This window comes from Eptatretus burgeri, chromosome 11, assembly GCF_056783735.1.
Source record: "Eptatretus burgeri isolate ZD-2024b chromosome 11, Ebu_testis_v1, whole genome shotgun sequence".
Lineage (NCBI taxonomy): Eukaryota > Metazoa > Chordata > Myxini > Myxiniformes > Myxinidae > Eptatretus > Eptatretus burgeri.
In genome coordinates this window covers 75,148,716-75,173,461 of record NC_140971.1, presented here as the reverse complement: position 1 = coordinate 75,173,461, position 24,746 = coordinate 75,148,716, and the positions used below count along the sequence as shown (strand labels likewise).

The 24,746-nt window shown below is 40.6% G+C and overlaps 1 protein-coding gene across 2 annotated transcripts in view; it reads right to left on the bottom strand.

Annotated features, from left to right (window-relative positions):
- Nucleotides 1-24,746, bottom strand: part of LOC147017404 (transcription factor E2F6-like) — an 82,928-nt gene that overhangs the window by 12,096 nt on the left and 46,086 nt on the right. For both annotated transcript variants that reach the window (XM_085847029.1, XM_085847030.1), the window contains exons 5-6: nt 24,482-24,599; nt 17,379-17,580 (exon numbers count right to left, since the gene is read on the bottom strand). In XM_085847029.1, coding sequence (XP_085703155.1) covers nt 17,379-17,580; nt 24,482-24,599 — 320 coding nt within the window. The remainder of the gene's footprint in view (nt 1-17,378; nt 17,581-24,481; nt 24,600-24,746) is intronic.

Below are 24,746 nucleotides of genomic sequence, written 5' to 3'. Positions count from 1 at the left end.
CAAGACTACATTAGATTGTAAATCAATAGCACCTTTATTTGCCACAGAGATGCAAGTACCGGGTATACGTACCAAACACTCAGCTTCCCATTCTTCTCGACCACTTCAAAACCACGGAAATTTTGTCTTTAGTTTTGCAGTGAATTTATACTTTCGTTTTGGCATTGAAAAGAGCTCTTGAAAAAAAAAAATCAAACAAGTGTGTACGGTATGGACTCAGAAAAGACACTGAGTCACAGACTGAGCACGCCACTGGACTCTATCTCACTGTGAGGTTGGACAGGAAGAGGACGCGTGAGTGTCGATTTTGATCACGTCCATTACACCATGACAGAGTAGTACAGACTTGTACCAAACTGACCTGGTCCAAACATTACATAACCACATTTTATCACCAGGAAAAAAAGTACAAAAATGGTTTTACCATTCAAATAAGGTTAAAAAGGTATCCCAAATCTTAAAATTTATCCCTTTGCAAATGCAAAAGCAAAAAAAAAAAAAATGGCAAAACCTGGGCATTGTTAGGTATTTTAAAAACCTGGCAGGACAGAGATTTAAGGACTGAAAATGTAGACTATATCCAGTAAAAAACAGATGTACAGTAACCCTTTGTTATTGCTTGAAATAGGCAAGCAATATTACTTGAAATAGGCCAGCAATGTTATTGGTCAAAATAGGCTTGTAAAGTTATTACTTGAAATAGGCTAGCAACGTCATTGCTTGAAAAAGGCAAATAATGTTATTGGTCAAAATGGGCTAGTAAAGTTATTACGTGAAATAGGTAAGCAACGTCATTGCTTGAAATAGGCGAGCAATGGTATTGGTCAAAATAGGCGAGTAATCGTCCTCACTCTATTCTTTCCCATTCTTCCCTCCAGGCTTTCAAAACAGCTGTTCACCACCACCTCTTATCTTCCCCCATCCAAATCCTCGATCTTTTCTACCCCCGATAATCCACCCAAGTTCACCTGTGTCTGTAATGTTATTGGTCAAAATAGGCTAGCAACGTCATTGCTTGAAATAGGCTTGCAATGTTATTGGTCAAAATGAGCTAGTAAAGTTATTACTTGAAATAGGATAGTAATGTTATTGCTTGAAATAGGCGAGCAATGTTATTGGTCAAAATAGGCTCGTAAAGTCATTACTTGAAATAGGCTAGCAATGTTATTGGTCAAAATAGGCTCGTAAAGTCATTACTTGAAATAGGCTAGCAATGTTATTGGTCAAAATAGGCTTGTAAAGTTATTACTTGAAATAGGCTAGCAACGTCATTGCTTGAAATAGGCTAGCAATGTTATTGGTCAAAATGGGCTAGTAAAGTTATTACTTGAAATAGGATAGTAATGTTATTGCTTGAAATAGGCGAGCAATGTTATTGGTCAAAATAGGCTCGTAAAGTCATTACTTGAAATAGACTTTGCAATGTTATTGGTTAAAATAGGCTTGTAAAGTTATTACTTGAAATAGGCGAGCAACATCATTGCTTGAAATAGGCGAGCAATGTTATTGGTCAAAATGGGCTCGTAAAGTTATCACTTGAAATAGTTAAGCAACGTCATTGATTTAAATAGGCGAGCAATGCTATTGGTCAAATTAGGCGAGTAAAGTTATTACTTGAAATAGGCTGGCAATGTCTCAGCTTGAAAAAGGCTAGCAATGTTATTGGTCAAAATGGGCTAGTAATGTTATTACGTGAAATAGGCTAGTAACGTCATTGCTTGAAATAGGCTAGTAATGTTATTGGTCAAAATAGGCTAGTAAAGTTATTACTTGAAATCGGTAAGCAATGTCATTGCTTGAAATAGGCGAGCAATGCTATTGGTAAAAATAGGCAAGTTAAGTTATTACTTTAAATAGGCTAGCAACATCATTGCTTGAAATAGGCTAGTAACGTTATTGGTCAAAATAGGCAAGCAACGTCATTGCTTGAAATAGGCCAGCAATGTTATTGATCAAAATGGGCAAGTAAAGTTATTACTTGAAATAGGATAGTAATGTTATTGGTCAAAATAGGCTAGTAAAGTTATTACTTGAAATCGGTAAGCAATGTCATTGCTTGAAATAGGCGAGCAATGCTATTGGTCAAAATAGGCAAGTTAAGTTATTACTTTAAATAGGCTAGCAACATCATTGCTTGAAATAGGCTAGTAACGTTATTGGTCAAAATAGGCAAGCAACGTCATTGCTTGAAATAGGCTAGTAACGTTATTGGTCAAAATAGGCAAGCAACGTCATTGCTTGAAATAGGCCAGCAATGTTATTGATCAAAATGGGCAAGTAAAGTTATTACTTGAAATAGGCTAGTAATGTTATTGGTCAAAATAGGCTAGCAACGTCATTGCTTGAAATAGGCTTGCAATGTTATTGGTCAAAATGAGCTAGTAAAGTTATTACTTGAAATAGGCGAGCAACATCATTGCTTGAAATAGGCGAGCAACGTTATTGGTCAAAATAGGCTCGTAAAGTCATTACTTGAAATAGGACAGCAATGTTATTGGTCAAAATAGGCTTGTAAAGTTATTACTTGAAATAGGCTAGCAACGTCATTGCTTGAAATAGGCTAGCAATGTTATTGGTCAAAATGGGCTAGTAAAGTTATTACTTGAAATAGGATATTAATGTTATTGCTTGAAATAGGCGAGCAATGTTATTGGTCAAAATAGGCTCGTAAAGTCATTACTTGAAATAGACTTGCAATGTTATTGGTTAAAATAGGCTTGTAAAGTTATTACTTGAAATTGGCGAGCAACATCATTGCTTGAAATAGGCGAGCAATGTTATTGGTCAAAATGGGCTCGTAAAGTTATTACTTGAGATAGTTAAGCAACGTCATTGATTTAAATAGGCGAGCAATGCTATTGGTCAAAATAGGCGAGTAAAGTTATTACTTGAAATAGGCTGGCAATGTCTCAGCTTGAAAAAGGCTAGCAATGTTATTGGTCAAAATGGGCTAGTAATGTTATTACGTGAAATAGGCTAGTAACGTCATTGCTTGAAATAGGCTAGTAATGTTATTGGTCAAAATAGGCTAGTAAAGTTATTACTTGAAATCGGTAAGCAATGTCATTGCTTGAAATAGGCGAGCAATGCTATTGGTAAAAATAGGCAAGTTAAGTTATTACTTTAAATAGGCTAGCAACATCATTGCTTGAAATAGGCTAGTAACGTTATTGGTCAAAATAGGCAAGCAATGTCATTGCTTGAAATAGGCCAGCAATGTTATTGATCAAAATGGGCAAGTAAAGTTATTACTTGAAATAGGATAGTAATGTTATTGGTCAAAATAGGCTAGTAAAGTTATTACTTGAAATCGGTAAGCAATGTCATTGCTTGAAATAGGCGAGCAATGCTATTGGTCAAAATAGGCAAGTTAAGTTATTACTTTAAATAGGCTAGCAACATCATTGCTTGAAATAGGCTAGTAACGTTATTGGTCAAAATAGGCAAGCAACGTCATTGCTTGAAATAGGCTAGTAACGTTATTGGTCAAAATAGGCAAGCAACGTCATTGCTTGAAATAGGCCAGCAATGTTATTGATCAAAATGGGCAAGTAAAGTTATTACTTGAAATAGGCTAGTAATGTTATTGGTCAAAATAGGCTAGCAACGTCATTGCTTGAAATAGGCTTGCAATGTTATTGGTCAAAATGAGCTAGTAAAGTTATTACTTGAAATAGGATAGTAATGTTATTGCTTGAAATAGGCGAGCAATGTTATTGGTCAAAATAGGCTCGTAAAGTCATTACTTGAAATAGGACAGCAATGTTATTGGTCAAAATAGGCTTGTAAAGTTATTACTTGAAATAGGCTAGCAACGTCATTGCTTGAAATAGGCTAGCAATGTTATTGGTCAAAATGGGCTAGTAAAGTTATTACTTGAAATAGGATATTAATGTTATTGCTTGAAATAGGCGAGCAATGTTATTGGTCAAAATAGGCTCGTAAAGTCATTACTTGAAATAGACTTGCAATGTTATTGGTTAAAATAGGCTTGTAAAGTTATTACTTGAAATTGGCGAGCAACATCATTGCTTGAAATAGGCGAGCAATGTTATTGGTCAAAATGGGCTCGTAAAGTTATTACTTGAGATAGTTAAGCAACGTCATTGATTTAAATAGGCGAGCAATGCTATTGGTCAAAATAGGCGAGTAAAGTTATTACTTGAAATAGGCTGGCAATGTCTCAGCTTGAAAAAGGCTAGCAATGTTATTGGTCAAAATGGGCTAGTAATGTTATTACGTGAAATAGGCTAGTAACGTCATTGCTTGAAATAGGCTAGTAACGTTATTGGTTAAAATAGGCAAGCAATGTCATTGCTTGAAATAGGCCAGCAATGTTATTGGTCAAAATGGGCAAGTAAAGTTATTACTTGAAATAGGCTAGTAATGTTATTGGTCAAAATAGGCTAGCAACGTCATTGCTTGAAATAGGCTTGCAAAGTTATTGGTCAAAATGAGCTAGTAAAGTTATTACTTGAAATAGGATAGTAATGTTATTGCTTGAAATAGGCGAGCAATGTTATTGGTCAAAATAGGCTCGTAAAGTCATTACTTGAAATAGACTTGCAATGTTATTGGTTAAAATAGGCTTGTAAAGTTATTACTTGAAATAGGCGAGCAACATCATTGCTTGAAATAGGCGAGCAATGTTATTGGTCAAAATGGGCTCGTAAAGTTATTACTTGAAATAGTTAAGCAACGTCATTGATTTAAATAGGCGAGCAATGCTATTGGTTAAAATAGGCGAGTAAAGTTATTACTTGAAATAGGCTGGCAATGTCTCAGCTTGAAAAAGGCTAGCAATGTTATTGGTCAAAATGGGCTAGTAATGTTATTACGTGAAATAGGCTAGTAACGTCATTGCTTTAAATAGGCTAGTAATGTTATTGGTCAAAATAGGCTAGTAAAGTTATTACTTGAAATGGGTAAGCAATGTCATTGCTTGAAATAGGCGAGCAATGCTATTGGTCAAAATAGTCGAGTAAAGTTATGACTTGAAATAGGCTAGCAACATCATTGCTTGAAATAGGCTAGTAACGTTATTGGTCAAAATAGGCAAGCAACGTCATTGCTTGAAATAGGCCAGCAATGTTATTGGTCAAAATGGGCAAGTAAAGTTATTACTTGAAATAGGAGAGTAATGTTATTGCTTGAAATAGGCGAGCAATGTTATTGGTCAAAATAGGCTCGTAAAGTTATTACTTGAAATAGGCTCGCAACGTCATTGCTTGAAATAGGCGAGGAATGTTATTGGTCAAAATAGGCGAGTAAAGTTATTACTTGAAATAGGCTAGCAATGTTATTGGTCAAAATAGGCTTGTAAAGTTATTACTTGAAATAGGCTCGCAACGTCATTGCTTGAAATAGGCGAGGAATGTTATTGGTCAAAATAGGCTAGTAAAGTTGTTACTTGGAATAGGTAAGCAACATCATTGCTTGAAATAGGCGAGCAATGCTATTGGTCAAAATAGGCGAGTAAAGTTATTACTTGAAATTGGCTAGCAATGTTATTGGTCAAAATGGGCTAGTAATATTATTACTTGAAATAGGCGAGCAACATCATTGCTTGAAATAGGCTAGTAATGTTATAGGTCAAAATAGGCTAGCAACGTCATTGCTTGAAATAGGCTAGTAATGTTATTGGTCAAAATGGGCTCATAGAGTTATTACTTGAAATAGGCTAGTAATTTTATTGCTTGAAATAGACCAGCAACATTATTGCTTGAAATAGGCTTGTGATATTATTGCTTGAAACAGGCTAACAACATTATTGCTTGAAATATGCTCGTAATTTTATTGCTTGAAATAGGCTCACAGCATTATTGCTTGAAATAGGCTGACAGCGTTATTGCTTGAAATAGGCAAGCAGTGCTATTAGTTAAAATAGGCTATTAATATTATTGCTTGAAATAAGCTAGCAATGTTATTGTTCAAAACAGGCGAGTAATTTTATTGCTTGAAATAGGCGAGCGATGTTATTGCTTGAAATAGAATAGCAATGTTACTGGTAAAAATAGGCTAGCAAAGTTATTACTTAAAATAGGTGAGCAAAGTTATTACTTGACATATGCCAGCAACGTTATTACTTGAAATAGGCTTGCAACATTATTACTTGAAATTGGCCAGCAACGTCATTGATGAAAATAGGGTGGCAACGTTATTGCTTGAAATAGGGTAGCAATGTTGTTGCTTGAAATAGGGTAGCAATATTATTGCATGAAATAGACTACTAATGTTATCGCTTGAAATGGGCTGGCAGTGTTATTGGTCGAAATAGGCTCCCAATATTATTAGTCGAAATAAGCTCGCAATATTATTGGTCAAAATAGGCCAGTAATGTTATTACTTATAGGCTTGCAATATTATTGCTTGAAATAGGTTAGCAATATTATGTCTTCAAATAGGCTAGCAATATTATTGGTCGAAATTGGCTCATAATGTTGTTACTTAAAATAGGTTAGCAAATGTATTGCTTGAAACAGTCTGTCAGGCCCAACATGCCTGTTCATTTTGGCTAATATCAATTTACCCCTCTAACCACAATGCTTCTTGGTACCGATCTAATTTCAGTTTCAATCTACTGACCATTTCGGCTGCCACTACCTTTCCAGGGAGACCAGTCTCCATTAACTCAACCAGACTCGTTAGTGTAATGGTTAGAGCGTCTGCTCTGAGTCTGCGAGGTCGGCGGTTGAAACCCCGTCATACCAAAGACTAAAAAATGCTAAGTGCTGCTTCCTTGCAAAACACTCAGCATTTAAAAAGAATAGAGCATGGACAAACAATGATAGGTTAGAAATAATAGCGCAGTCTTTGATGGGCTTAATGGCCTCTACTTGTGTCAAAGTTTGTTTGAAGGGAACTCATATTATAAGGAATTTTGGTTGAGGGTTCACATGGAAATTTCAGAGGTCCATACGGCAGAGTACGATGAGTGCTTATCGTGATTTTTGTCAGCTGCTGTATCATTGGTATCACTTAAGGTCACAGTTGTGTTTGTAGGAGATTAGCACATCATGGTATTCTTACTATTTTGAAGCTTCAGGCTAAGCCTTACTTGTTTGTTGTTCCTATTCAAGAGGTTAGACCAGTTGGAAAAATGGTTGGGAAACGGGGTAAGACGGATAACGGTAATCGAGAAATAAGGGGAAGTGAAGAAGATTAGAAATGGAGTGATAGATGTTTGATGTGAGCCTCATTAGGGGGGGCAGTCAATGTTGTAGGAAGTGAGAAGAAATAGCTCACATGAAGATAGTCATTGCTATGTTGAAGGAACGGATATATACTGGTATCAGAGTGTGAATAATTTGGCGACAAAAGTTGGTTACGTTTGTAGAGGGAGTTTGCAGAGATTGGCAATGATGAGAATTTAGTGAGTGTGGGCAGTGGTGAAGGTGCAGCGAGTGCAGGCAGTGGTGAGGGTGCAGCGAGAGCGGGCAGTGGTGAGGGTGGAGTGAGTGCAGGCAGTGGAGAGGGTGGAACGAGTGTGAGCAATGGTGAGGGTTGAGCGAGTGTGAGCAATGGTGATTGCTGAGTAAGTGCGGGAAGTGGTGAGGGTGGAGCGAGTATAGGCAGCAGTGCAAGTGGAGCGAGTGCAGGCAGTGGTGAGGGTGGAGCAAGTGTGAGCAATGGTGATTGCTGAGTAAGTGCGGGAAGTGGTGAGGGTGGAGCGAGTATAGGCAGCAGTGCAAGTGGAGCGAGTGCAGGCAGTGGTGAGGGTGGAGCAAGTGTGGGCAGTGGTGAGGGTGGAGAAAGTGAGGGCAGTGGTGAGGGTGGAGCAAGTGCGGGCAGTGGTGATTGTTGAGTGAGTGTGCGCAGTGGTGAGGGTGGCGGGAGTGTGGGTAGTGGTGAGGGTGGAATGAGTGCAGACAAGATAGGTCTAGTGATCTAGTCTAACAAATATTTTTGAGTTCTATGAAGCAGTTTCCGATTGGGTAGATCAGGGAATGACAGTGGACATAGTATGGCTTCACTTTAAGAAGGCCTTTGATACGTAACACATTGGAGGTTGTTAGCCAAGATGAGGGCTTGTGGAGTGGCTGGTCAGTTGGCTAAATCGATTGGAAACTGGCTTAGTGATCAGAAGCAAAGAGCATCTGTGAGTGGGAGGATGTCTTACTGGGAGGATGTAAGTAGTGGGGTACCTCTGGGATCAGTACTCGGACCATTATTATTCATTATTTACATCAATGATTTGGATAGTGGGGTGAAGAGTAGGCATTCCAAATTTGCATATGAAACTAAGCAAGGTAGATAGCAGAGAGAGGGTGTCGGGAGGGTTGTCAGATTCTGCAAAGTATTGATACCTTCATAGATTGAGTAAAAGATTGACAGATACAATTTAACATCAAGAAATGTCAGGTGCATGGAGCATGTCATGGGTAAGAATAATTAAAATAGAGACTACATGATGCAAGGGGCAATGTTGGAGCATGTCGCACAGGAAAGAATCTGGGGGTCGTAATAGATATGTGGGGTAAGCAGACAGGACAATGCTAGGCAGCTTTAGCGAAAGCAAACAGGGTTTTAGGTTGTATTCAGAGGGTGAAAGATTATAAATCAAAGGAGGTAGTTTTAATTCTGTGCAGGAATTTAGTGGGGCCTCATCCAGAATATTGTGTGCAGTTTTGGTCACCATATCTTAGGAAGGACATAGCTGCCATTAAGAAGATTCAGCATAGGGCTGATAGGTTGATTCCGGGCCTAGCTAGACTCAGCAATAAGGAGTGGCTGGAAGAGACAGGACTTCACACATTACAATGGAGGCATTTCCCACGAGATCTGACAGATGTTTTTGTTTGTATATATAGTTGAGGCTCGTGGAAGAGTGAGTATACTGAATGGATCAGGACGTAACAAACAAAACCAGGACGCAAAACATGCATGGATGGGGTGGCCAAGATGGATACGGAAGGATACTCCAAGAAGAGAAAACTCGAAAATTGTAGGGAGGGATTTGGGAAGGGTTAACAAGGGTAGAAAATATCATGGTTTTGTATTGGGGGGACGATCTGAAATGGTGGTGAACAGCTATCTTGAAGACCTGGAGGGAAGAATGAGAATGAAGAGGATGTGAAAGTTGATTCCGCAAGTGAGAAAAAGGAGGAACAAATGAGTGGAGGTGAGCAGTGATCCTGCATTTAGGTTGTTTCGCCAGAAGGGGTTTGATGGTGGACCATGTGAGCCGTGAGCCTCCTACAGAATCCCGGGGGGGGGGGACAAAGCACAGAAAGAGCAGAGAGTGCATGCCCAGAAATGAGGCGGTAGAAGATAGACACTACAGACCCGTCTTGAATGGTGAAGTGATAAGCCCATAGACTCAGCTTCATCACAGGAGATTCCAATAATCTTCAAGCCCTTGGTTTCCAGTGTCAAGGTGAGTAGGAAGTGAGGCAGGGGAGCCAGCCGAGAGGGGATAGCAGTGCTCCATCAAGCTGCGAATGAAGGCCTTGAAGGTGGATAGGAGTTGAGGTGTGCCAAGGAAGAGCTTTGTATGACGGAGGATGCCCAGTCAGCGAATGGCTTTGGAGGTCAACTTTGAAATGTGGTTTGACCAAGAAAGACCATGGCTGATAATGAGACCCAGGAGTTTGAATGACTGAACTTCCTCAAGAGGATTGTAAAGAAAGTATATGGGAGGGTTTGCCAGATGGTCCTTTCGAAGGGAGATAGCGAGAGTGTGAGTTTTCTGAGGATTAAAAGACATATTCCAAGTGTTTGACCAGCTTGTGATCGTTTTTCAAGGTCTGAAGAAAGGGAAGAGGCTGCAACCTGCCTGTCTGTAGGATGAGGGATGTCACGACAGAGGGTGGAGTCATCAGCAAATAAAGAGGAATATTCCGAGAGGTAGAGAGATCACGGATGAAGATCAGGAATAGGACTGGGCCCTCCATCCTTGACAGGGAAAAGAGATGAAAGGATTCCATTGAGATTCACACGTTAGTTACGGGAGTAAGTGAAGTCAGGACTCAACAAGCCATGTGTGCAGTTGGCCTTGGATTCTGTAGGCAGAGAATTTGCAGAGTGAGGTGGGATGCCAGAGTGTAACAAAAGCACGAGATATGTCCAGAGAGATGGCTCTGATCCAATGTCTGCCAATGAGGGCCATCATCCATTGTTGGGTGAGTAGAAGCAGCATGTCCAAGGTGGAGTGACCTGGTCTGAAACCAAAATGGTGATCTGAGATGAAGATGTTGGAGAAAAGAAAGGATTTCATATCAAGCAAAAATGGATTCAATGCCCTTGCTGATGATTGTAAGCTGATAAGTCTGTAGTTGAGGGGATCGCACCTTTTTATGTAATGCAGTGATGGTGGATTTCCAAACAGATGGAAGATGACAGAGCACAAATGACAAGGTGAAAAGGGCACAGAGAGAATGTGCAAGAAGAACAGAACAGGTTTTTAGGACATATCAGCTGATGCCGTCTGGTCCATTGCATCGTCAAAGTCAAGTGTTGAAAAAAAAAAAAACATTCTCAGGTGCAAAAGACAGAGTCCAGGAGCAGTTGGGTACGACAGGGAAGGATGGGTACTGAAAGTGAGGGGTTGGGGACACAAGATTTGGAAGCAAACAGAATTGAGTCATTCAGCCTTCTCACGAGCAGAGTCGGCCGTGGTGCCACTTGAAGGGAGGGAAGGGATGAGTGGGCAGCATACTCCAGAGACAGACTTGACAAGGAGCCACCGGGTTTTAGAGGATGGAGACAAGTTTGAAAGTTCATTTTTGAGGTTGGACAGATGTTGTTTTCTGGCTCTCCTGAGAGTGGACACACACTTGTTGCAGGCTTTTTGGAATGTACTGAGATTGCCTTCGGTCACATTATCACCCCAGGAAGAGAAGGCAAGTTGTTTCAGAGCAACTGCCTCACCACAGGATTCAGTGTCACATGGATGGGAATAAGGGTAGGATAACTGAACATGAAATGGGATGAATCTGTGCATGAGAGAGAACAGGTTTCTGTGGAAGAATTCTCAGGCTGAGTTAACATCAGGAGCAGTAGATAAGGGAGATCAGTCCTGAAGAGAGATGGCTGCTTGCAATCGCTGCCAATCTGCTTGAGTGAAATGCCACAGACTAGCCTACGTTGAGGCAGCTCTCTGAGAATAACCAGAGGGATGTTGACTTTCACAAGCACATGATCAGATGAACCACTTGGAGCAGAGGAAGAGCAGGAGCCATTTGTGGGAAAGTTAGTTATCACCAAATCCAGAAGGGAGGATTTGTCATTTGGAGAAATCCGGGTTGGAAAGTTTACAGATTGAGTCAGTTCCATGGAGTCACAGAAGTCCTTTGCTGAAGTGCCATGGCTAGTGAAAGAGGTACCAACACCCAGCAAAGTTGCACGGTGACGATTTAAATCGCCACATATGAGGAAGAGAGTTGGGATGAGTGGCTAAAAATTTATTCATGTTGGCTGAGAGAGATACGGATTATGTCATCACTGTTTGGAGGACGGTCCACCATACAGATGAACAAGAGGTGGGAGCAGAGGGGAAGTTACAGCCAGAGGTACTCCTTGGGGTTGGGAGGTGTAAGGTCAGTACAAGAGCAGTGGGAAATTGAGTTATTGATGCAAAGTGCAACTCCGCCACCGGGGTGAGATTCAGGCCTATCAAATTGGAGGAGAGAGTAACCAGGGAGAGACACTCTAGAGTCGGGGACGTCCCGTGCAAGGAAAGATTCTGTTTAACAGATGTCTGGTTTTTCGAAGGTGACCTAGATTGAGAGATCTATCATGTTAAAGCGGAGGACCTCGGATGTTTGAGGTCCTCGCAGTGATAGGGGGAAGGAGTCATTACAGGGGCAAGGTGAGATTTTGGGGGAGTGGAGTGCGGGGGAAATGTTTGAGTGTGTTGGGTGCGTGGGAAGGTTTGAGTGTGTGGGGTGCGTGGGAAGGTTTGAGTGTGTGGGGTGTGGGGAATGTTCGAGTGGGCGGGGTGTGTGGGAAGGTTTCAGTGTTTGGGGTGCAGTGGAAGATATGAGTGTGTGAGGCGTGCAGGGGACGCTTGGCGTGTGTGGGGTGTGGTGGAAGGTTTGTGTGTGTGACGTGTGTGTGGGGGAAGGTACGAGTGTGTGAGGCGTGCTGGGGAAGGTTGGTGTGTGTGGGGTGTGGTGGAAGGTTTGTGTGTGAGGCATGCAGGGGAAGGTTTGAGTGTGTGGGATGCATGGGAAGGTTTGAATGTGTGGGTTGTGGGGGAATGTTCGAGTGGGCGGGGTGTGTGGGAAGGTTTCAGTGTTTGGGGTGCAGTGGAAGGTATGAGTGTGTGAGGCGTGATGGGGAAGGTTGGTGTGTGTGGGGTGCGGTGGAAGGTTTGTGTGTGTGACGTGTGTGGGGGAAGGTATGAGTGTGCGAGGCGTGCAGGGGAAGGTTGGTGTGTGTGATGTGTGTGAGGGAAGGTTTGTGGGTGTGGCGTACGGGTGAAGGTTTGAGTGTGTGGGTGCGGGTGAAGGTTTTAAAGGGGGAGGTGAGAGGGAATCATTTCGGTGGTGGGCTGAGGGTGAGGCTTTGAGAGGGTGGGGTGAGGAGGTATGCAGAAAGGGGGGGACATGTAGCTTTAAGCGGGTGGATGGGGAGTGGATGCTTTTCCCAATTCCACATTTCCAACCTTGATGACCAGGGATGATGATCATAGGATGGGGGATTCAAACACTTGTTAAACGCTCAGAGAAATGCTACGCTATATGAGCGGGAGTGAGGAGACAGGTGGGGATGGAGGAAGTTTGAGGATGAGGCGCAAAACAGACAAACACCTCAGAAAAATGAAGAACAAGAAGAACAACAAGAAGAACAAGAATAATAATAAGAACAAGAAGAAGAAGAAGAAGAACAAGAACAAGAAGAAGAAGAAGAAGAAGCAAAAGAAGAAGAAGAGACATATATTGTGGTGGAGAAGAGGAACACGTGTAGCATTTGTAAAAGATGCAAGGGTTGAAATGTATTCTTAAAAAAAAAATTTTTTTAAGAAGTGTTTATATTTAATGTAGATTCAGTTTGGATAAAATAGGGAGGATATTCAGCCAAGAGCATAAGGAAATTCAATATAAATGAGAATTGTTATGGAGTGAAATAGAAAAAAAATTTCCCCTATTTTTTGAAGAGTGGAGGAATAGAAATAGGACAGGATAGTGTTGAGGAAACAGAAGCAAGATACCCAGGAATACACCAAGCACAAAAGCAGGGCATGCTTTCTATCTGAGAAAGGCCTTGAAAAAAGCCGTTCAGGCCTTGAAAATATGAAACCATACACAAAACAACGAACGAATTAACGTGAAATATTCCACAGGACAAAACAGCAACACATTGACGGACGAGAATGGCACACGGTGGAGTGCATCCCTCCGCCAGGCTGAACAGTTTGTTTTTGTATCCCACCAATAGGCCATATCTGTATTCGGACCTAAACCAAAATCAAATCGGCTTGTTCTTGTCACATAACCAACTCTTCCACCACGTTTTGTCATAACTCGTCCACAACTTTTTAAAATATCATGCCTTATTTAGTTTTTGGCACTACCTCTCAAAGGTGAAGAATTCCAAAATTAAAAAGTTATCGTTTCCGGATCTTCACCAAAATCGAATCATTTCTTCCTTGTCACACACTCAACTTGTACACTAAATTTAGTCTGAATCCGTCCATAACTTTTTGAGATATCGTGCTATACGTCACTTTTGGCCCGATCTCTCAATGGTGAAGAATCACGTTTAAAAATTCCAGTCGCCGGATCCGGATCTGGATCTTCACCAAAATCTTATCATTTCTTTCTTGTCACACGTTCAACGTCTTCAAATTTCGGCTAAATCCATTAACAACTTTTTGAGATATCCTGCTCACAGACAGACAAACAGACAGACAAGGGTGAAAACATAACGTCCATCCACCTTTGGTGTCAGAAGTAATGCCAACACAAAACACGACAAATCCAGTTCGAAAAAGTCAGCTTTGGTGAAGTGGAACCAAGCAGCTCAAATTTCACCATGCACGCACGAAGAACGGGAAGTAAAAATGTTTTATGTTTAAGATTGTGAATCGTATGGACAAGATATGTGCAGTGTCCCCATGAAAAATTATTTCAGCAGAGTAGACAGTATGAAGACCAGGGGCTGGAGCCCCGAAGGAGAGTTAAGGTTGGGCAGGGATCAATAGTTAATACATGGAATGGTCTCCCTGAAAAGGTGGTGGCAGCAGAAACTGCAGAAGTTGAAATTGGAATTGCATAGATACCTGGAAGCATTGGAGAGGGGGGGGGGTATGGGGATGTTGGGAGGAATTGAAGGTAACTTGAGTATTGACGGGTGATTGTGGACATTTGTCCTGAGTGCAACGTCTATGAGAGGGTCTTTTCGAGGGATAGTGTATGGTTGGTGTTGAATATTCTTCACCCTAAAACCACGTTCCCCCTCCCCCCCCACCCAAACCAAAAAAAAAAACACAAAATAAAAAAAAATTCTTTTTACATTTTTATTTTTAACACGCTTTGTGATATCACTGATCCTGCCACACCTTTCTCATCCCCACTCCTCCCCCACCCCCCCCCCCAATGAAATTAAGTCGTTTTGACGGATTAAAGGATTTATTTAATCTGGTGTTGGTATGGCACAGGCAGAGCGAGATGAATGGCTTTGTCCGGCATATAATTTCTTATTATTCCTTGTTCCAATATTATTGCTTGAAAGAGGTTTGTGATGTTGTTGCTTGAAATAGGTTAGCAACGTTATTGCTTGAAATAGGCTCGTAGTAATATAGCTTAAACTCGGTTAGCAGCGTGATTGCTTGAACTAGGATAGCAACAATATTGCTTGAAATGGGCTGGTAATATTATTGTTTAAACCCGGTTAGCAGCATAATTGCTTGAAATAGGCTGGTGATGTTATTCCTTGAAAGAGGCTGGTGATGTTATTCCTTGAAAGAGGCTGGTGATGTTATTCCTTGAAAGAGGCTGGTGATATTTTTGCTTAAATTTGGTGAGCAGTTTAAATGCTTAAAATAGGATAGCAACATTGTTTAAAATAGGCTCATGATGTTATGCCTTGAAATAGGCTCATAATATTATTACTTAAATTCAGTTAGCAACTTAATTGCTTGAAATAGGATAGCAACATTATTGTGTGTAATCGGCTCATGATGTTATTCCTTGAAATAGGCCAGTACTATTATTGCTTAAACTCGGTAAGCAGCTTAATTGCTGGAAATAGGCTCGTGATGTTATTCCTTGAAATAGGCCAGTAATATTATTGCTTAAACTTCGTAAACAGCTTAATTGCTTGAAATAGGTTCATGATGATATTCCTTGAAATAGGCCAGTACTATTATTGCTTAAACTCGGGAAGCAGCTTAATTGCTGGAAATAGGCTCGTGATGTTATTCCTTGAAATAGGCCAGTAATATTATTGCTTAAACTCGGTTAGCAACTTAATTGCTTGAAATAGGTTCATGATGTTATTCCTTGAAATAGGCCAGTACTATTATTGCTTAAATTCCGTTAGCAGCTTTATTGCTTGAAATAGGCTCGTGATGCTATTCCTTTAAATAAGCCAGTAATATTATTGCTTAAACTCGGTTCACAGCTTAATTGCTTGAAATAGGTTCATGATGTTATTCATTTAAATAAGCTGGTAATATCATTGCTTAAACTCAGTTAGCAGCTTAATTGCTTGAAATAATCTCGTGATGTTATGCGTTGAAATAGGCTAATATTATTACTTAAACTCGGTTAGCAGCTTAATTGCTTGAAATAATCTCATGATGTTATGCGTTGAAATAGGCTAATATTATTACTTAAACTCGATTAGCAGCTTAATTGCTTGAAATAATCTCGTGATGTTATGCGTTGAAATAGGCTAATATTATTACTTAAACTCGGTTAGCAGCTTAATTGCTTGAAATAGGACAGCAACATCATTGTTTGAAATAGGCTCATGATGTTATTCCTTGAAATAGGCTCATCATATTATTACTTAAATTTGGTTAGTAACATTATTGCTTGAAATAGGCTAGCAACATTATTGCTTAAACTCGGTTAGCAGCGTTATTGCTTGAAATCAGCTGGTAATGTTTTTGTATGAAACAGGCTAGCAACGTTATTACTTGAAATAGGCTGGTAATGTTTTTCATTGAAATCGGTTAGCAGCATTATTGCTTGAAATATGCCAGCAACATTATTCCTTAGACTCGATTAGCCGCGTAATTTCTTGAAATAAGATAGCAACATTATTGTTTGAAATAGGCTCATGATGTTATTCCTTGAAATAGGCTAGGAATATTATTGCTTAAACCTGGTTAGCAACATTATTGTTTGAAATAGGCTAGCAGCATTATTGCTGAAACATGGTTAGCAGCTTTATTCTTGAAATAGACGAGCAACATTACTTGAAATAGGCTGGGAATGTTTTTCATTGAAATAGGTGAGCAGCGTTATTGCTTGACATTGGCTAGCAGCATTATTACTTGAAATAGACGAGCAACATTATTGCTTGAAATAGGCTCACAATGTTATTGCTTGAAATAGGCCAGCAACATTATTGGTTGAAATAGGCTGGTAATGTTTTTCATTGAAATCGGTTAGCAGCATTATTGCTTGAAATATGCCAGCAACATTATTCCTTAGACTCGATTAGCAGCGTAATTTCTTGAAATAAGATAGCAACATTATTGTTTGAAATAGGCTCATGATGTTATTCCTTGAAATAGGCTAGGAATATTATTGCTTAAACCTGGTTAGCAACATTATTGTTTGAAATAGGCTAGCAGCATTATTGCTGAAACATGGTTAGCAGCTTTATTCTTGAAATAGACGAGCAACATTACTTGAAATAGGCTGGGAATGTTTTTCATTGAAATAGGTGAGCAGCGTTATTGCTTGACATAGGCTCAAAATGTTATTGCTTGAAATAGGCCAGCACCATTATTGGTTGAAATCGGCTGGTAATGTTTTTGCATGAAATAGGCGAGCAACATTATTGCTTGAAATAGGCCAGCAGCGTTATTGCTTGAAATATGCTTGCAGCGTTATTACTTGAAGTAGGCTTGCAATATTATTGCTTGACATATACGAGCAACAATATTGCTTGGAATAGGCTACAAACATTATTGCTTGAAATAGGCCAGCAACGTTATTGCTTGAAGTAGGCGAGCAGCGTTATTACTTGAAATCGGATTGTGATTTTATTGCTTAAATTTGGCTAGGAATGATATTACTTGAAATAGGCGAGCGATGTTATTGTTTGAATTTGGATATCATTGGTAGCTATTACACTAATGGAATAACCAAGTTACCAAGAGAAAAACAATATCCCAATATATATTGTGCTTTCAAAAACATGTCAAAAAATAATCTTTGGAGATCAAAGGATGTTTCATGCTAATGACATGTTGTAACCTCGGCCATGCGGATAGTCTTTTGGCGCATCCTTGTCCTGGTGAGACAGAAAGCTTTGGGTCAAAGCCAGGCTATGTTTGGAGTCTCGACTGGGGCGCACATCAGAACTCTCGCTGCGAGACCCAGGGCTGCCGTTTTCCTCCTCGGGACACAGGTAAACATCTATGGCACCCCTCGAGCTTAGGAGATTCATTTGCAGGCTCTAGAGTAGATGGGGAAAATTCGTATTAGTTTTCACTTGCAAGGTACTGCTCACACACAATAGAGAGAGATGCAGATCGGTTTTAAATCAACAGTGAGGTTAACCAATAAAGCAATTACAAACCTGTACATGGACCCATCAAGCTCAGATGCAAGGTAAGCAAACAAATGACAAACAGAAGATGATGAAAAAAATAAAGGAGGAAAGAAAGATCAATAACTTGGTTGCAATGCAAAAGCAACAACATGACACACACTTCGTGAGAAAGTGCAAAATGGTACCCCAAACCAAATGCTCATAAAATCACTGCATTTGGTTTCAGTCTTGTAAGTGTTCCCATCTGAATCTGTAATCCAGGTTAAAATTACATCCACCATAAGCATTTCTCCAATGCCTACAAATGTCTGTAATTCATGTACAAGTACACTTTTATATACTAATGTGTCTGTCCTACATATGATCATGTGCAACGTCCTCCATTAGGCTTAGGTTTCTTCCTTTGTGATCATATGGGTAACTAACTGACAAAATAGTGTTTCTTATTTTCCTCCTCTCCACAATGGCTCTGGCTGAATCTCCAGCTCGTTCATCCTCAAACGACGTGCTCCCAAATTTGCTCCTATTTTCTTCAAGCTTTTCAACCTCTCCTGTATTGATATTTGCTCTGTATCCAACCTCAGTATGCTCTGTCCCGAAGAAGGGCAGCATGTCTGATCCCTCCAATTACTGTCCGGTCATCTTGAAGTCCAATATCTCCAAAGTCTCATCAGCAAACAACTTTTAACCTACCTCAAACCCTGCTCTCTCAATGCTCACTACTATGGCTTCTGCAAAGTCAGGTCCACTAATGACTTCCTCACTTACGTTATCAGCACATTTTTGTCAGCTCTCGGGCACGTCGAAAAAAGTCGAGTTGTTGCACTGGACATCAGCAAAGCTCCCCATGTGTGGTATTCAGCCTCGGCTCATCTCATGGTTTTCCAGCTTCCTTGCAAGGTGAACTATCTCGACCTGTGTTGATGGTGCCCTCTCTGACCCCTATCACATTAATTCTAGTGTCCCTCAAGGTTATGACATCCCACTTTCCCTCTTTCTTCTTTTCATCAATGACTTCCTCAGCTCCTAACATCCCTGTCCATTCCTTTGCTGATGATTCCTCCATTCCTCAACCAGTTATAAATCCCAGATCACCTTCTCCCAGTCACCTCTCAACTGTTGACTCCACCAATGATGATGTCAACCTCATCCTCCAGTGAGGCTTCAACAACCATGTCCCTTTCAACTAGTCCAAGATTCAAACCCTCCTTATATCTGTATTATAAAGCTGTATTTTGATCATCAAGATCAATACAGTCACCACTCATCTTATAAAGTCCAGCTCTCAACTCCAGCTGTCCCCATGAATGAGCTCAGTGTCAACATCTCCAACAATTTCGCCAGGCAGATTCATCCTCAATATCACCAAATATGCCACCAATAAATTAAATTTCTCCTCAAAGTAGATAAACTACCATCAGCTTCTCACCCTCGACAAATTCAAAGTCAGACTGGTGATGGAATACTGCTTGCATGTCTGGGGCAGTGCTCCTCCGTCAGTCATCGGTATTTTGGATCACATCCAAGCAAAGGCTGATCTGATTGATTAACAATCCTACTTTGTAGAGCAATCTCCAAGCTTTGGCCGACCCGACCGTCGAAGTCTCTTCCCTGTGCCTCTTCCATCGCTACCACGACAGTGCTCTAACTGTTTCTGACCTTCCTCCTCTTCAATATGTGTTTGTAAGACCTGTCTAGCTTCTACTCATCACCCTTTCTGTGTTACCCTCCCTTCCCTCCATACCAAATCTTCTTTGGCCAGAAGGTTTAACAGCTAGCCAGGTCTGACATTCGATGGCAGCAGGAACCTGGAGTTTCTTTAGAGTGTCGGCAACATCTCACCTACTCTTCGCGAAAGATGGGATCTTTAAAATCCACCAAAGACCACTGCTGGTAAAAGGGTCCTGATTTACATGCCTCCGATGGAGGGGCGTACACATCGATGCATTACTCTGCCTCCCTGCCTGCGAAACACCAGAATGGCAGTTTATAACTTGGCTGAGATTCAAGTCAAGGCAAGATAGCTCAGAGGTGGGTAAGTATATCACTGCATCTCAAATTCATGTATAAATGCATCTCAAATTAATTTTGTTTTCTGTACCTGCCTTTCATACGACCCTAAAAATCTCTCCAATCAAATAATGTAATTTACAAATCTGGGGATTTATCTATAAACTCTTTCATCAGAAACTTCAAATGTAGGTTTCTCATAATAAATTTGTTTTTGATATTGCAATTTTGCAAATGACTGTGGGTTTCGATTTTACCGAGGAATCAACGGGTACTCGTCTGCAATATCTTGAATAAAGCAAAACTCATCTTTGACAGAAACCCATTTCTCATTTCCCAATTCAGTGAATTCATTGAACAGTTGCTCCTTCAGTGTCATCAAAAAGCCCAATTACAACAGCTTGAGTACTTCATTACAAGTACAAAATAATTCAGTACCATTATCTTTGAGGAAACTCACGAATGATTTGCTGTTAAAACACCTCTGTTCCTTTGTTGGTCAATCGTTTCCAATACCTCCTTTTGCTTTTCTTAAATATTTAATTGAAAGCATCCACAAAACCGACAGCCATATTATTTTTCAAACAAACAACCCACAAATACCTCAACCCTAAGTCGATGATGGTTAAGGCATATTTGTATCCACTATATGCCTGGTGTTGGCTTAATGGTTAGGGTGGTGAGCTTGAGATTGTAGGCTCCCGAGTTAAAATCCCACTCGGCTGTTGAATTAATACCAGGTGGGGTTGACTCTGGCTGTCATCCTTCTGAGGTCGGCAAAATGAGTGCCAGAATGCTGGTATCCTGTGTCGGAGTGGCGACCCGTCCAGGATCGTGTCCAATAGTCAAGGAGACTGGTTTGGCAGCACCAATGCTCTGCACATCATATGGTCCCAATGGATGGATGGATGGATGGATCCACTATCAATTTTAAGTTCAACTTTGTCACTCGATCAAATATAAGCAATCACTGTGGAATAACATGGATAATGATCTTTTAGTTTGCTCTGCAGTGGAGCTCAGGATTAATTTGAGTTCTGCAGTCTTGCAATAAAGCAGATTGCATGGCATCATCAATGTTCTGCTTCGCATCATCTCAACATCATCTTGATATGGGAAAAGGTCTGTGTCTCTGTCTCTCTCTCTCACATAATGTGTCAATTTGTTTCTGATTATCTTCCAGTTTCTTACATGCCACCCATCCCTGTCCTCCTCACCAACTCCTCTGCATCAATCATATGGTCCAGGTGTTGTTAACCTGCTCCATCTTTAATTTTCTCTTCTTGCCAATAGTCTGACCCATCTCTGTTTAATTATATTAGCTATCATTACAATTTCTTTTTTTTTGTCTGTTAGTAATCCACCTGTTAGTTTTTTTAGTCTCTCCTCATATATGCAACCCATCCTTGTTCTCTCAAAGTTTTGTGTTACTTGAAGGCGCTGGGAAGTAGCCATGTCATCTCATGCATATGAAGATGAGAAGTAGCCATCCAAGTTTCTGTGTTAGCAAGACCCCTTACCTGATGAATACATCCTTTTATTTGCAAAAACAGAAGCATCCCCTGCAGGATCACATTCTGTGGAATCTAAAGCTCTCAAAATTATTGGAACCTCCCATGATGAGGCCGAAGCACAAGATCTCTTGTTTCCACATCTCAGACAGGTCGGTGGTCGATCTGTTTTCTACCGTCTATTCTCCAATATTGCCCTCTCTAGTCACTCGGTCCTCCAACCCTCCCTATCCACTGTAGGATGCACACAATCCTCCAGTAATCCCCTCCTGGTTAAAATTCCCAAATCCAGGCTGACTGCACACTCAACTCTTTTGCCCCTTGCTTCTCCTGTCTATGCAACTGCCTTCCAGAGGCTGCTCCTTCCCAATCTTCACTCCAGGTTTCCAAACAGGCAGTGCACCACCACCTTGTGTCATCCCCCATTAACATTTCCTAACCCAACGTATTACTTGCTAGTTTCAGTGTTTCCTGTCCTCCTCCCTCTCCTCTTTTCCAGTTCGTTCATTCCCCTGATGTTTGTCCCACTGTCAGCTATACCTTGCTTTTCCATGTGCCTCACTCCTATAATGAAAAAAACAAAAAGTGAGCCTCAATCTATTTAATATTTATGAAGCTCAAAGGCAAATATAAAGCTTAATTAATGAACAATATAGCCAGTCTCGGTGGCATAATGATGAGGGTTCGTAAGGCCGGCAGGTCAACTTTGGCCCTGGCCAAGTCATAGCAAAGAAAGAGGGGGTAGATTTATGCAATTCTGATTGTGGTTAGGAAAAAAACAAAACAAAAAGCTCTTGGGTGATATTAAAAAGCACACACGTACACTTTGCAATCAATTATTGTACTGAGATGGCAAATACTATACAGCCAACGATGGACCAGAAGATGGTAGCACAGACAAAAGAAAGAAGAGAAAAACCAGGAAAATTCGGAGGTTGTGCATTTTCTACCAAACGGTAAAATTCTGCGTACAAATGTATTATGTACTCTACCGGTCAAAAGTTTTAGAACACCCTCATTTTTCAGTTTTTACTGAAATTTAAGCAGTTCAAGTCCAGGGAATAACCTGAAATGGTACAAAGCTAAGTGGTAAACTGCCAGAGGTTAAAAAAAGTTTAGGTTACCAAAAACTGAAAATTAATGTAAATTTTCTGAGTTGTTAAAAAGGCCCTTTTCAGAGAACAAGTAATGGGTTAGCAACTGCAGCTGTTCTGCAGCAATGGAAGTAAATTAAGCCTTGAAAGTTGATGCAACCAATTCCTTCAGGTGTCCCAACTTTTGTTGATTAGTTACAAACCCTCTGTCTGCATAATAGCAGTGTTGGAACAGACTATGTTGCTACACCCACTGAAGCATTATTTGGACAATATTGCACTGCAGGAAGTAGTATATCGCTATCATAATGGTGAGAAAAAGACAATTAACAAAGGAAGACAGACAGACCACTATAACCCTTAAAAGTGTAGGTCTTTCCTCTAGAGAAATTGCAAAGGAAGCCAAGGGGTCAGTGAGTACAGCTTCCTACATCATCAAAAGGCACTTGGAAACTGAAGGAAACTTTGACAGGAAGAGGTCTGGCAGACCCAAAGCCACAACATAATCAGAAGACAAGTTTCTGAGAGTCAACAACTTGCGTGATAGGCGGCACACAGGACAATAGCTTCAAGCACAACTTAACACTGGTCGAAGTAAGGAAGTCTCAGTTTCAACTGTGAAGAGAAGACTTCCAGGTGCAGGTTTGACAGGTCGAGTGGCAGTAAGAAAGCCATTGCTCAGATGGCAAAATAAGAAAAAGAGGCTTTCCTGGGCCATGAAGCACCGCCAGTGGACCGATGAATCAAAATTTGAAATCTTTGGTTTATCACGCAGAGTTTTTGTACGCCGTTGAGTAGGCGAAAGGACAGTTCCTCAGTGTGAGACACCAACTGTCAAACATGGAGGAGGAAGCGTGATAATCTGGGGCAATTTTGCTAGATCCAGTCGGCGACTTGGACAGAGTGACGAGCACCCTGAACCAAAAGGGCTACCACAGCATTTTGCAGCACCATGCAATACCCTCTGGTCTACACCGAGTTGGTCAGGGGTTCATCCTACAGTAAGATAATGACCAAAAACATACCTCTAGGCTATGTCAGAACTACCTAAGAAGAAAAGAACAAGACGGTAGGACTTCAAATCATGGAATGGCCAGCACAGTCTCCAGACTTAAACCCCATCGAGCTGGTTTGGGATAAACTGGAAAGAAGGGTGAAAGTAAAGCAACCTACAAGTGCAACACATTTGTGGGAACTTCTGCAACAGTGTTAGGATGAACTTTCCGAACAATATTTGATTTGCATTGAAATAAATAAAAAAATTAAAAATTAATAAAAACAATGCCACGAGTTTGTTCGGCTGTTATATCTACAAAAGGTGGCTACTTTGAGGAGTCAAAAATTTAGTTTAAATTTGTTCAACAAAACGATTCCATGATTTATTTTTTATCTGTAATTGTTTATTTGTTCTATGCTTTAATTTCAGAGTACATTGACACATTAAACTGCTTAAATTTCAGTAAAAACTGGAAAAATGGGGGTGTTCTAAACATTTTGACCGGTAGAGTAAATTGGACTTGAAAAAAAAAAGGATTGAATTTTGCAGGTGAGAGTTTTTGAAAAGTCAGTTTCACTTGAAACGTGGTACACAGGGTCACAATGCCACCCTTGAGTAAAGCACAATCCTTCATTTTTTTGTCGGAGATTGCGGAACAGAAAAGGAAACAGCCTCTGTAGCAATGCGAAAGGTGTGATGCAACTGCAAGTGGCATCATTCCACAACAGCCCTGTTGCCATTCTCAACTGATGTTCTCTTTCCTTGAAAGTATCTAACGTGTTTATGCAAACTTCCTCAGCACTTCCCATTGATAATACGCCATAAGAGCTGAATTCATAACGCGATGTTGACTTCTTTGTACCACTCACAATGTCTTGGAATTTGGGATTGCTGCAGAACATGTCTGGAATAATCAGTCAATTTAGTCATCTCTTCCATGTAAAGGTTTCTTTAAGATGTTAGTATAACATTGATAAGTAGACATGCCACATTCCTGCTTTGTCACAATCAGAAAAGGGCAGAGGGGGAGGGGAGGATGCGGTGTGACCATAACAATGTCAAAAGGACCTGGATGACCATTATCTGGTGTCTTAAACCTCTGCAGACTCACTCAGTGAAATTTTTATCTGTAGAGCCCATACCACCACCACCTGCACAGACATAAGCAAAGCAATATGAACTTCCTCCAATACCTGGTTGGGGTTGCAGGGAACCTCGAGTCGGGTTTCAGGGGGTGCCTTTACTACCAACACGGTCTGCTTCCGAAAGCTGCTCAGGCTGCGGATGTCATGATATGTCACATAGGCCAGCGTGGTCCATCGTTAAGGAAATTACACCATGGAAGAGAATTTTTTTAAATGGTACTTTCTCTCAACACCTGCTCAACGCATTTCCTGTCCCTCTGCAACCCACACACAAACCCAGAATAACCATGACAGTCAAACAAATATCCACGGT